General features: G+C 40.8%; 1 protein-coding gene across 5 annotated transcripts in view; it reads left to right on the top strand.

Moving 5' to 3' along the window:
- Positions 1-15,008, top strand: part of krz (beta-arrestin protein kurtz) — a 711,169-nt gene that overhangs the window by 354,136 nt on the left and 342,025 nt on the right. For 4 of the 5 annotated variants that reach the window (XM_067152141.2, XM_067152142.2, XM_067152144.2 and 1 more), the window contains exon 3: positions 10,944-11,010. The exons of the other annotated variant lie outside the window; for it this stretch is intronic. In XM_067152141.2, coding sequence (XP_067008242.1) covers positions 10,972-11,010 — 39 coding nt within the window. In that variant the 5' untranslated portion in view covers positions 10,944-10,971. The remainder of the gene's footprint in view (positions 1-10,943; positions 11,011-15,008) is intronic. 5 annotated transcript variants of the gene reach the window in all.

Raw genomic sequence — 15,008 nt, forward strand, 5'->3', positions numbered from 1 at the left:
CGAAAGAAAGAAAGAAAGAAAGAAAGAAAGAAAGAAAGAAAGAAAGAAAGAAAGAAAGAAAGAAAGAAAGAAAGAAATTAATCCATGCGTATAAATTAAAGTGTGTTGATGTTCCCGAAATTAAAACCAGTTAATTATCTATCTAAGTGTCAACTTGAGATGTAGTTACGATGAACATTCATCGTATGTTGTTCTGCTGCTTAAGCTGAGTGAATTTTGAACAATCTGTCTAAATATCACACACTATACGATTATTGCAAGTTATGAAAGTGTGCTGCTTTCTCCTCTATCACTCCATTATGCTGTAATCGAGATTGTGAATTTATAGGTAAACATGTCGCTAGACTCGTGGAGGTCGTAGATTTTATGGCTCGGAGACAAGTGAATCCTGCCATTAACTCTTTGTGTCAAGATATTATCCGTCCGTCCGCACTTCGTTCTATAGTAATAGGCCGTTACGGGACTTCAAAGACTCTGCTGACGTGTTAAGTCAGATAGCGTCCGCTACGGTTTGATTACTGCAGCGCTCCCTACCCTCTCACCCTTCTCCCTCTCACACAACAAAGAGGAAGGATGTTCAAGAATAACCCTTACTTGGCCCAGATTTTTATGACCTAAAGCCATGTATTTATGCTTGCACCAGTTACCCAGTATTATGTTGAATACGACTGAAAATGTAAATGATGTTGAGAATATAATGAGAGCTCCGGAATTCATCTCAAGAGGATCTGGAGCGGGAGTTTTATTTAGCGATTAAGTACAAAATTTACCTTAGAATAGCACGGTATCAATTTCATGAGGCAAACTATACTATGGGGTCGTCGATGACCCATTAAAAGTGGACTGTTTAGTCAAATATTTATTTAAACTTTCATATTTATATTTTATGTTGTTTCTCTTTTTTATTGATCTTGAGTATAGAATTATATAATTTTTTATTGTTGAATGTGGATTCGTTCAGTACTTACGTAGATCTAATTTCATAAATATTTTTAATTTTTCGAATTCTAACAAACTACGTTTTAAAATCAGTATTCACTGTATTATTCTTTATCTTCTGGCTGCTTCTAGGTGAAGGAAAAATGTATATTAATTAAAAACAATACTAGTAAAATTGGATACATAATTGAAGATTACCCGGAATAAGGATGTAATGAACATTTTTTTGAAAAATGGGATTTTAGTGGTTATAAGGTGTATCATCACGCCTCTGTGCTGCGGTGTCATGTTACATTTGAACTTCAACCTGGTGTACAGCGAACAGAACGTTATCAACTGTGGTGCAAGGATGGAACATCATTGTAGGTTCATCACCAGGTGTAATAAATAATTTTAAAAAAGATCATTTTCTCGACATTTTACTGTTATTCTTATTATTACACTACTAATATTTGCTATCATTTGTGTTCCAAGTAAATGAAATGTATGGCTTTTAGTGCCGGGTGTGTCCGAGGACATGTTCGGTTCGACAGGTGCAGATCTTTTGATTTAACTCCCGTAGGTGACCTGCGCGTCGTACATTATTATTCCGGGGAGGTCTTTAATCACCCTCTTACGTACTATAGCTATTTTCTGACGAAATGATTTCAGAATTACGGTTTTGTGCGCATGAATAACATCACAGAATATTACACCGTGCTATCAGCTTGCATTGGGAGATAGTTCGTTGGAACCCGTCTGTTGGCAGCTCTGAAGATTGTTTTCCGTGGATTTTCCCACTTTCACACCAGACAAATGCTCGGGCTGTACATTAAGGCCACGGCAGCTTCCTTCCCACTTCTAACCCTTTCCTGTCCCATCGTCATCATGAGACGTAAAAGCAAATTACAATTTAAAAACGATAGTGCACCTTTATTTATTGCCTTCTTGATAGCGCTGTACGAATTTCTTATTCTTGTGTCTTGAATGGAAGGGATTGGTTGGTGACTGGCGACCATTTTTACCGTAGATTATTTTCCAGTGAGATGTGCTTTTTCAGTATCCGTGGACCCTACTAAAAACTCTTCCTCGACATCATCAAGTTTTACATCTTCACCATCACTATCAGGTTCTTAATCACCGTCATCATCATCATTTTCATTTCCCCTTGTCCAGCTCCTGCCAGGTCGTGGTGTCGATGGGACTTCTGCACCGTTGCCTCTCCTTCCACCACTCCTCTTCGGTAATTGTATTCCAGTCCAGTCTTCTTTTTCTTACACTTTTCTTGACAGAGTATCCATACTCACTCTGAACCACTCTTGCCATCTTTAGCTCTATCTTAGCCTCCATCACTTGTTTGGTATCCTTCCCTCCTCCATCCTCATCTCATAACATATCCAAACCATCTCGGTTTATTTTTCTGAGTTTCTCTACCCGTAAATCTTTTCTGACCTAAGCATTTTTTACTCTGTCTCTTCTCGTTTTCCCTACCATACTCCTCAGGAACTTCATCTCACTGGCCTGAATTTTACTCTCATCCCTTGCTGTCAGTGCCTAAGTCTCTGATACATACGTTAATATAGCGGTACAGAACATCTTGTACATTATCACTTTACATTTAATCACTGTATTAATCAAGATCTCTCAACTCACTGTGCACTTTGATTTCATGTCTTACTTTATCATCAATTATTTTTGAAATTTTGTCTCCTCAAAGACCGTCATTTCTACAGTTCGGTGCTTCAAGTTAAGTTCAAATAATGAATCATTCTACTTCAAACAGTTTTTCAATTAAATGTGACATGTAATGTGTAGAGAAAATTTTATCATCGCATGTATTGCTATACAAACTTCATTTCGTAGTCGTTTGTAACTCATGCACACAATTAACCCACAGTAAGTAAAGGAAAATGGTCGACAATTGCTGGAGCTCCAACAATTAACCAAACTCTTGTGGTAGAGTGAATAATAGCGAGCTAGTGCCGTTTGATGCGTTTGCGGAGATGATCTAAGATCGGCAAGGTCATGGGCGATCCTCACAGTGTGTTTAAAGGGTTAAAACGTAATTATAATAAAAACTAGCTGATGTACCCGTGCTTCGCTACGGGATTCTCAGAAAGACTGACTTTGTGATTTTCCTAACTGAAATCAACATAGGTCATTACAAAAACGTAAGTATGAATGTAGCGATTAAAAGCAATGCTATCATATAAAATACTCGATCAAATGGAAAGCCGCACGTTTTATCACTTTTAACGAACAGTGCTGCGGTTAGATTGCGGTGCCAATCTAATAGTCCAAAGTTCCAGAGCTGGGATGACCAGGCCGCAGATTGCCATGAACACTCATCTGTCATTATTCCGCTAAATATGCACACTGTTCATTCCAATCAATGCCTCAGAGTAGGGATTGAATAGCCCGAATGCTATGATGATCCAGTGTGTTACGTACCAGTAGTATCAGAAAATTTATAAACCAGGGGAATGGCATGCTAAAGAAGAAAGTTATCTAACTCCCCAGCTACTTCCCATCATTATTCAGGCAGGCTGTTACACTCTGTCCGACTGGGCGAGTTGACCTTGTTGTTAGCGGTGCGCATATGTGAGCTTGCATCCGAGAGATAGTGGATTCGAACCCCATTGTCGGCAGCGCTGAAGATGGTATTCCGTGGTTTCCCACTTTCACACCAGTCAAATGTTGGGCCTGTACCTTAATTAAGGCCTAAGTCACTCCTAGCCCTTTCCTATCCCATCGTCGCCATAAAACCTATCTATGTCGGTGCGACGGAAATCAAATAAAAATACTCTGTACGCAGCAGTAATCCTATCTACCGGAGATGAAGGGCAACAGATGACACAAAGCACATCACGACAAACAATGGTCAATGTAATGTTATTGTTGATCAGTGTTATGAGCTTTCTATATTGTAGGCCTACACATTTAGTTTTCTTTCGACTCTGTGATTTGTAAAATATTTTATAGCGTAAACTGTAGTTTCTTATTCTCCGACTTTACATACCGATTTTCATTAAATACTGTTTACCCATTTTCTCGTTACTCGGCGCTGATATGGACTTAGTAACAAAAATTCAAATTCATGAATATCTTGGTGATCATAGCCAGTACGGTAACAATGTATAAAACATGAATAGCAGGAAATTTAATACTATATAACCTTAGTTATCTAGCATCATCGACTAAACTTCTAAGAAATATTTGAGACTTACATTTTAGGCCTTCCCCTAAAGTACCATTTCACTCAACGTGAATAAAATAATTTACCGCCTAGACTATAGCAACTTATTTCCTGACTTTGCATACCGATTTTCATCAAGATAGGACTACTAATAACAACAATATTTGGGAATTAAATTTTAGGCCTTCCCCTAAACTACCATTTTTTTCAGCGTTAATACAATTATTGACAGCCTAGATTGTAGCAATTTATTCTCCAACTTTGCATACCCATTTTCTTTAAAATACGACCACTAATAACATAAATAGTTGAGAATTCAATTTTAGGCCTTCCCCAAACTACCATTTCACTCAGCGTGAGTAAAATAATTTATAGCCTAGATTGTAGCGGTTCATCCCCCGACTTCACATACCGATTTTCATTAGACCACTAATAACATAAATAGTTGAGAATTCAAATTTAGGCCTTCCCCTAAACTACCATTTCACTCAGCGCGAGTAAAATGATTTATAGCCTAGATTGTAGAGGCTCATCCCCCGACTTCACATACCGATTTTCATTAAATTCTCTTCAACCGTTTTCTCGTGACGCGTGTACATACATACATACATACATACATACATACATACAGACAGACAGACAGACAGACAGACATTATGGAAAAGTAAAAAGTTCATTTTCTTGTTACTGTGGACATGACCGATGCAGAAATACCATTATTTTCAAATTCTGAGCAATGTACAGACAAAACTCTTATTTTATATATATAGATGAACAGCAATTTCAGCCGGGAAGTATACTATTTTATATTTCCATTTAAACTCTTTGAGCCGCAACCTGCCAAATTGACAAAAATGAGGATTGTTGGACTAGACAAAATAGTGATTGAATAGGTGGCTAAATTTCTAGAAAATGGGCCTCAGATATTTAGAGTAGGTGAAGCATCATCTGATTCTGTAACGATTAAGAGGGAATTCCCGCAAGGCTGTGTTATTGCGTCTTTATATTCTTTGCATTCGGGAGACGCGTGGATTGTAACCCCCGCCGCCTTCGTCGACTGTCATGAGAATGGATTTCTGTGGTTTCTCATTTTTATATCCAGGCAGATGCCGGGACAGTTCCTATTCGTAGGCCACAGCAGATTCCCTCCATCTCCTTATCCAGTTTCATTCGCCATCATTCCTTTCATCTTCATTAGCTGCTCAACTGATCGTGGCGTCTGGAAGGACATCCGGTCGTAAAACGTGCCATATAAATTATCCTGACCTCATTCCCGACCCCGTATCAAGACACTGGACTGAGGGGGTGGGCAAACATGTTTACTTGGATTATAGTGAACCCCTGTGGGTGGGGGTGGTAGAATAACATCCACGCTATCCCCTGCCAGTCGTAAGAGGCGACTAAAAGGGACGAGAGGGGCTATTAACTTGGGAGCTTTGGTTTGCGACCATGGGGCCCTTAGCTGTTCCTGGCATTGCTTGCACTTGTGCCATGATACACACTTTAATCTATCCTATCCGACCTCGCTTGGTCAGGTCTTGTTCTTTTCCGACCCTGACGACATTAGAGCATTTGAGGCCTAGGCCCTTCGTGGTCCTTGTCTTTCTTTGGCCGATACTTTCAGTTTTCGAAGTGTCTGATCCGTTCCATTTTTACTCTGATTAGTCTTGTATACGGGATGGTTGCCCATTTGTACTTCCTCTGAAAACAATAAGTTTGTTCGCAGAACGAATCTGTGATAGTTCGATTTGTCGTCCATATCCGCATGCGCGGTTTGCAACTCGTTTGAAACGTGACGAGTTAATTTCTATTACGAGCGGAACTGGTTGGAGGGGTCAGCTGTTTTGAACCAACGTGTTTTGTACTCGGTGAGCTTCAGAAATTAATTAGGATTTTATTCATTAACTTCAAGTTTAAAATGTGTTTTGTACTCAGTTATTTATTTATTTAGCTTATGGCTATTACATAACCCTACATACAAATATTCAAAAATGGATCAAACAATATAATACCTTAAACAATCAACCAATCTCTAAAACAGTTCGTAAACTTAAATCCAAGCTGCCCAACCATTGTACAACCCCGTCAGAAGCACATACAAACTCCTTCAGCAGACCGGAGCTTAAAAATTGAAAATTGAAAGTCTGAAAAATATATATAGGCTACTTAGACATAAATACAGAATTGAGGTTACATTTTAATATTTGGTAAATTTTACTTATTTTGTAGGTTACTTGAGCAACTAATCACGGCCGTGAAGTAAATCTCAGGTCAGTTACGAAACTATCGTAGATGGCGCTGGATATGCGCGCGCATATTCTGACTCGCTGACTGAAAGAATTTTCTTCCAGGATCAGAAACTGTTCCAACGGTTTGCTGGTAGTTTCCAACAGTTTGAAAACCTTGTACGAACAACACATTAGTAGTCAGCAACTCTGATAATCGCTGCTACGAACGCGAATTTGAATGTGCGCATGCGTCTGATAGTTGGCAACAGTTTCTGACTGTACTGCGAATATAACTATTAACCACCACCACCACCACAACCTGGATTATGTCTGTCTCCATGGCTAAATGATTGGCGTGCTGTCCCGGGTTCGATTCCCGGGCGGGTCGGGGATTTTAACCTTCATTGGTTAATTCCAATTGCTCGGGCGGCTGGGGATGTGTGCCGTCTTCAGCGTTAGAATTCATCATAGTTACGACTCCATCCACTAGACGCACATATCACCTATTACGGCTTCTTCTCGAAAGACCTCCACCAGGCCTTTTCGGAGCCCACACGCCATTATATTTATTTACCTGGATTATAGTGACAGGCATGGCCCAGAGGAGTGAGGCAGGCATCGGCAGCCGGCACAATTCCTATCCTCGCCGCTAGATGGGGGCATCATTCATTCCATTCCTGACCCGGTCAAATGACTGGAAACAGGCTGTGGATTTTCATTATAGTGACAAGCATACCTTTCGGCTTTTTATGCTTTATCGAGTGTTACATACCGTACACCAGTGCTCAAGATGTCTTCAACATGAATGTAGCTGCTTGTCTGTACGATACCCTCCTATGAGGTAAGTCAGTGTTGCATTATAAACCTAGCTTCTCTAACTGTATATGGATCCAGACAATCAATGATAAATGTTGTAAACTTTCAGATTGCCAGAACTATACGCATTACAACCTCCCTGTGAAGCTTTTTATTTCGTTGCCGCCAAGTTTTTTTCTGCATGCTATCAGGACAAGTCTGCAGATGATCATCAGGTGAGATGTTTGCTTTAACTCAGTAGTGTTTTTAATAACCAACCCCACTTAACCATAGCAGTTGGAATGCACATTAAATACTCGTAGTGCCCGGTTTTCCCTGTCATCTTTCATTCTAATGTCTTGTCAGGTCTACAATTTTTTTAAAAAATCGGTAGATTGTACGTAAACATTTCGGGAGTTTGAATGAAAATGTCGGTAGTTTCTCGAGCACTGAATTAAAAAATGCAATAGTTATTTGAAGTTGTTACGAGAAAAATATAAAATTTCACTCACTCGTATTATCTTGCCACTCTGTTCTTCTTCTTATTCTTCATATTCTTCTCTTTCTCTCCAATCTTCCTGTAGATGTAGTTAGTTATTCATTAGGCATAGATATTGTGTGCCAGTTTTGAAGTCATAGCGGGATGCAGATTTTGTATTCTATACGCGGGTTGGTGATTTCCCTTCGAATGATGCAGTCAGGCGTGAGTTTTGAGTTCAATAAGAGGGGAGAAATTAAGTAATTGGAATAGATTTTTGTTTTTTTCGGGTTTTCTGGTGTGTTGCAAAAACATTGGGAGATCTCTTGAAATTTCGGGAGACCTGGCAACACTGCATTCCAGCGACACACTCCAATTTCATTTCATCTGTCAGTCACCAATCATTGCACCAGAACAGTGCGACAGGCTTCGGTAGCCGGCACAGTTCGTATCCTCGCTGCTAGATGGGGGCTTCCGTTCCTGACCCGGTCGACTGACTGGAAACCGGCTAAGGATTTTCATTAAATACTCGTAATACAACTTTCATGTTATGTTTAAGATGTCTTCTAATCTCGTATTTAAAATGTTTTGTTTTCGAAAAGCACTCGGAACATTTTTCTTCGCTACACGGAAAAGCATAGAAGCATGGATATGTTTGTGAGCGTGGAAGACGAGGGAGCGAGTCATAACATGTAAATACGTTCTTATAGCAACGTGTAGATGACGCTACTGACCCAGATGAACAGTGGTTGCTATGGTTACAGTGGTGCTGGGACTCGATGTCGCTAGACAAATTTTTAAGCGAGGCGAATTCAACATTGTGATACCTATGTTCTCTAGTCTTTGTTTAAACTGTCCTTGTCCAACTCAAGTCCTAATCATAATGGCATGATGGGCACCACGGCGTAAAGATGATGCTTCTTGTCATGAATGTACAGAGCTGGCTGCATGCTTTTACAGACCGAGCAAAAAACAAAGTCGTCTCCGTACAAGCCATAAAGGTCCTTGGAGCGGTGGAAGATAAGTCTTCAACTATACGTTACCTCGTCACTTGGTGCGGTAGAGTGGTTAGCTCTACGCTCGGACGCCTTTGCCCCCAAGAATTAACCTGTAACTCACTTTTAGTGTGTGCTCAGAGAAACTCAGAACAGACCATATGCACCTCCAGAAGTGGAAATCTCTTTAAATTGTTCCACTTCTCGACGGGGTATCGAACCCACGTCCTTCCCAGTAAACTAAGCACTCCTTTAGCCAGGCAGCCTCTTACAGACCGAATGCCAAAATGTTGAAGAAATACACTGACTGACAGAGCAAATGCAACACCAAGAAGGAGTGGTCAGAACTGTATGCCAATTGCAGGGTAGACTGACGTCATTGAGGTATGCTCATGATGTGAAATGCGCCGCTGTGCTGCGCACGTAGCGAACGATAAATGGGACACGGCGTTGGCGAATGGCCCACTTCGTACCGTGATTTCTCAGCCGACAGTCATTGTAGAACGTGTTGTCGTGTGCCACAGGACACGTGTATAGCTAAGAATGCCAGGCCGCCGTCAACGGAGGCATTTCCAGTAGACAGACGACTTTACGAGGGGTATGGTGATCGGGCTGAGAAGGGCAGGTTGGTCGCTTCGTCAAATCGCAGCCGATACCCATAGGGATGTGTCCACGGTGCAGCGCCTGTGGCGAAGATGGTTGGCGCAGGGACATGTGGCACGTGCGAGGGGTCCAGGCGCAGCCCGAGTGACGTCAGCACGCGAGGATCGGCGCATCCGCCGCCAAGCGGTGGCAGCCCCGCACGCCACGTCAACCGCCATTCTTCAGCATGTGCAAGACACCCTGGCTGTTCCAATATCGACCAGAACAATTTCCCGTCGATTGGTTGAAGGAGGCCTGCACTCCCGGCGTTCGCTCAGAAGACTACCATTGACTCCACAGCATAGACGTGCACGCCTGGCATGGTGCCGGGCTAGAGCGACTTGGATGAGGGAATGGCGGAACGTCGTGTTCTCCGATGAGTCACGCTTCTGTTCTGTCAGTGATAGTCACCGCAGACGAGTGTGGCGTCGGCGTGGAGAAAGGTCAAATCCGGCAGTAACTGTGGAGCGCCCTACCGCTAGACAACGCGGCATCATGGTTTGGGGCGCTATTGCGTATGATTCCACGTCACCTCTAGTGCGTATTCAAGGCACGTTAAATGCCCACCGCTACGTGCAGCATGTGCTGCGGCCGGTGGCACTCCCGTACCTTCAGGGGCTGCCCAATGCTCTGTTTCAGCAGGATAATGCCCGCCCATACACTGCTCGCATCTCCCAACAGGCTCTACGAGGTGTACAGATGCTTCCGTGGCCAGCGTACTCTCCGGATCTCTCACCAATCGAACACGTGTGGGATCTCATTGGACGCTGTTTGCAAACTCTGCCCCAGCCTCGTACGGACGACCAACTGTGGCAAATGGTTGACAGAGAATGGAGAACCATCCCTCAGGACACCATCCGCACTCTTGACTCTGTACCTCGACGTGTTTCTGCGTGCATCGCCGCTCGCGGTGGTCCTACATCCTACTGAGTCGATGCCGTGCGCATTGTGTAACCTGCATATCGGTTTGAAATTAAGATCAATTATTCGCCCGTGCCGTCTCTGTTTTTTCCCAACTTTCATCCCTTTCGAACCACTCCTTCTTGGTGTTGCATTTGCTCTGTCAGTCAGTGTATATAGACTTCCAGCACCAAAACATATGCATGTTAAGATGAATGTCAGACAATAGACTAATGGTTGTTGAGTTGAAACATTGAAGAGGTGGCAGCACTGCAAATAATTGACGGGTTGCGTCTTGGATTTCGAATAACAGCTACATTGTTCGCCCATAATTTATGTGATTCTTAACTTTGTTAACAATTGCAGTCATAATAGTGTGTTCCAAATTTGTGAGCTTCTTTATTAGCTTTATCACCATCTAGTCAGGTATACAGTGACTTGCAGTTCTGGACATCAGTACCATCGACATGAAACAGCAGTGAGGGTGGTGCAGTTTGCTAAACTTTTGTGCACTTCTTAACAAAGTTAACAATAACCGTACTAAGCTATGTTTGTAGTAGAGTATGTGACTTGTTGTAACTTGAAACCTTATGGTTAATGTGTTTCTGTAATGTATTTATCTGACCCTTTTCTCTCTTGTTAGCATTTTGTGTGTATGTGTTTTTTTAATAACATGGGATATGTAAATGCGGACTGCTGCTCATTTACCTTATCTTTTCCTAACGATATGTTTCTAGCTGTGCAGTTAAGATATACACTTTTCCTAACGCCGTCCTCTTTTCACTGTGTAGATGCTGGGTGCCCAGGCCTAATAAAGAGATGGGCAGTGTGGTAGAAGACTCCGTCTCCAGTACCCAGGTGAGAGAGATCGTTCTATAACTTAGCTGTTGTAGAGCACAGTAGAATCACGTTTACCTTTTTCCACTCATTTTCCCAAATCCGATTTTACGGATGACCGTTTTGATGAATTTTCAGTTCGCCCGTATCCAGTTTCCCGAATACGTTACATTTTCAATAATGCGTTAAAGTTGAAGATATTTTCACGCAGAGCCACCCGAAATGTGTGGGGGAGCAAATGACAGATGTGTCAGGGGCCTTCGAATTTGAAAAAAAAAAAACCGAGAGCTTAATGGATTGATTATATGATTGGAAGTGCTATAAAAATGCCAGCTAAGAATTCGCGTAACGTACGATCGTTGGAATTTTAATAGTGACAACTATTTAATTACAACTGATACAAAAGGGATACATGTTACAAAGTTTTACTGCCCTTCAAAGTAGTGAACAACATTGTGTACAACCCGTTGTCAGCGATGTTGGAAGACGTAGGATACCTTTTAGCACTGCCTGTTGTGTTGATAGTTCGAATGGATCGATATACTGCCTGTCTAATCTCTGGAACAGTTCTGAAGCGAATGCAGTTGAATGTGCCAGAGGTCGTACAGCACGACAGTGTCATCAAGGTCTTCAAGAGGCTCGGGGGGAATCTGCATTGCCTTACAGGACAGTGGCACGGTAGGTTAAAGCTTTCAACGATTTTTTCTTATGCCCAGTTGTTCCTTCAGAATGTGAGCACAGTCGTATGCGCTAATCCGGTGTCTCAGACCATCTCACGAATCGTATGGCGTCGATCAGTGTCCAGTGTAACTTCTTCTTCTTCTTCACTGACATTAGGACGACCTGGCCGACGCATGTCTTCTGCATTTTGGCGTCCCTCGTTGAGAGCTTTTACCCACTGTGCCACACTTTTGTAAGGCAATGCAGATTTACCCGAAATCCTCTTGAAGACCTTGATGACACTATCGTGTTGTACGACCTCTGGCACATTCAATCGCATTTGCTTCAGAACTATTCCAGAGACTCCTTAGGCAGTAGACCGCTCCATTCGAACTATCAACACAAGAGGTATGCTTCCACTTCCACATCGCTGACAACGGGTTGTACACAATCCTGGTGACTACTTTGAAGGACAATGCAACTTGTTAACATGTATCTCTTTCGTATTAGTAGTAATTAAATAATTGTCACTATTAAAGCTCCAACCCTCGTATTAATATTTCACAACACGTTTCTTGATCCCTGTTTTGTAACTCGATGATTGTTAGCGTTCATTTTTGACACTGTAAATTGAAATGACTGCCGAAGCAGCTGTTTTCAGCCAGCATTATCTTCGGCTTTAATCATTCTGTTTCTGAAACAAAAGGGCACTGTGCGATTTTGTAGCTATCAAATTGAAAATTGTTCAGGATGCCATCGATATTGAATATAATGCCACATCAATATACTAGTAGATGTGAATATTCTTCTTAAAATCTGCTATGGAACACTGGAAGAAGTCAGGGAACACTATTCACTTAAGAAGTTATTTGACTTTAAAATTACCGTACGTTTTGAAGTTTGTATTTTGTATTTCTGAAAACATTTCATATATCCGTACATTTATTCACTATTGTACAGCTATTATTTAACGTGAAACCCTTAACCGCTCTGTTCATTTATCGAAAATGTGTAACGTAGAACTAAATTTAATTTAAGATTGGTCATTTGCATTTCCTTCCTAAGACTGTGACAACGCGGAAAAATAAAATAAGCATTGCTGGGAGGCTGAATAAAAATTGGAATGAGCATAAAACACAATTCCGAATAATTAATTCATAAATGTTGTAAATTTTCATATTCATTTATTGATGTTTTTAATGGCTTGTCGCCTAAATCAAAAGTCTGATGTTCGAGAGTCGAACGTGTTGCGTAAAACACGAACAATTACTCATTAATTCTGTTTTCAGCGTTAATCGATAAGGCTAGTCGAATCTTGATCTTCAACTTCTTCAGTGTCATCAGGAATGCTTTGCCTATAATGTGGATTATAGATCATCCTCAAATGTGTGCAGTCCGTCAGCAAATTGGTGTAGTTTAAACGGATGATGATGATTATAAAAACGCATTCAAAATCTGTCCTTGTATTCCTTTGAAGATGGTTCTTAGTTACCAGCCTGGGTTGCTGTCTACTGTTTTGTTGAGAATGAGACCTACACTCATTTTCGAATTGATGAGTTCATAGCACCTACTATACCAGCTGTAGATCGAAAGTCGCAGTTATTTGAAAGAAAGAAAGGATGATAAAGGACTGGGTTTGTGTTAAACTTCTTGCTTTCATGATACTTCTCTAAATCGGTTGGAGTGGTGTGCTACAACAAAAGGGTGCGTGCGTACTTTGTGAGACCGTTAAGCACTGTAGTGTTGTTGAGTGAGAGTTTGTAACAAAGATATCACTTGCTAAAAGTATGCATTTTCTGGTGTAGTTATTAAAAATACTAGAAGAATTCAGTGGTAAATCAAAATATTTCAAATATACTGTATTTTTATTTAAATGTGATCGGAATTATATATGCATGTAATTTCTTCAGAATACGAATAAATAAACCATATTTCAAATTATGTGTAGATTTTTCTGAATTATCTCTCCCTCCTTCTGTAGCTGATTGTAATTACTCTAAAATCCTTTTTAAGTTCTTTAAAAGACAGCAAAAAATGCTGCACACAGTGGAATCACGTGTAGACCGCGAAATGACATTCGAACTTCTGTGAATACGACTTCAAAGTAAGTTCTGTGTTTAACTGTACACAGAATGCTTTTGAAATAGTCTTGACCCGTGGTTTTCAAACTTTCTGTATTTACGCCACACTAACTTACAAATTGGAAACGATGCAGGAAACTGTATTATACCCATACATGTTGCCCCCAGCAGTCTTTCATTTGTAGGCTTGCAGTCGTAACACCATTTCATCAGTCTTCTGGCACGTTTCTTTGACAAGTGATATGTGTGATGTCTAGTAAATTGAAAATCAAATGTAGTCCCCTAACTGTAAAAGATAAGTGCGGTACACTTTAAAATTGTCATCGGAAGCGATTATTTCCGACAAAAACACACCACTTACAAAGTTGTCTAAATAGTAGCCAAAAAATGCAGCCTGCCTTAGCAGTATTGTCACTTGAACAGGGATTGTGCATGCGTTGATTTCAATCACGAGGCCTGCTTCTGTGTAAGAAATGCGAAGCTCGAATATTTCATTAATAATTCAAATATATTATTCTAAACTGTGATCCAACTATCCTCTGTAAAATAAATAAATGAATAATTAATAAATGAATCATTCACTCAATAAATCCATCAATGATCTGCATTTAGAGCTGTCGTGCAGGGGCAGATTCCCTATCAGTTGTTTAACTAGCTTTAAGTCATTCAGTAATGCTCTCTTGTTTCTTTTTCAATAGAAATATTGAGTGAAGATCTTCTTCTTCTTCTTCTTCTTTTCTTCATGAGGCCTCTAAATATTAGTTCCTAATTAGCGTCGACCTCTAAGATCATTTGCTACCATGTTTTTCCTTCGTTCCCACCTAGATATACCTGGTCTTCACAAAGCTGCATATTGTTCTTATTGGGTCTTCTTGGATTTTCTCTCTCTCTTCACCTGGTAGTCCTAGAGTGGAGTCTGATTCTACCCAGCGCCTCACATTCGAAAAGTGTGTGTTCAGCTGATTTGAGTGAAGATACATGAATTATACTTTCACGAGTAGTCTCACAATGACTCAGAAGTTTCGTGGCCTACCTAGGAAATCTCCCGACACGATGGATGTCCTATTCCATTGCCGCCATAAGAACTGTCTGTGTCGGCGCGACGAAAAATCCCGTAGCAAAAAATAGGCAAAGAAGGGGAAAAAATGTTTACGACAGATATTGATTGGGTGCGTATTTAAAATATATTATTCTAAGATGATACCGTACATATTTCAAAATTGATATCTGGAATATATTCCGTACAATTCTAATGGCATATACAATTTTTTTTTAATA

Source organism: Anabrus simplex, chromosome 8 (genome assembly GCF_040414725.1).
Source record: "Anabrus simplex isolate iqAnaSimp1 chromosome 8, ASM4041472v1, whole genome shotgun sequence".
In the NCBI taxonomy this organism is placed as follows: Eukaryota; Metazoa; Arthropoda; class Insecta; order Orthoptera; family Tettigoniidae; genus Anabrus; species Anabrus simplex.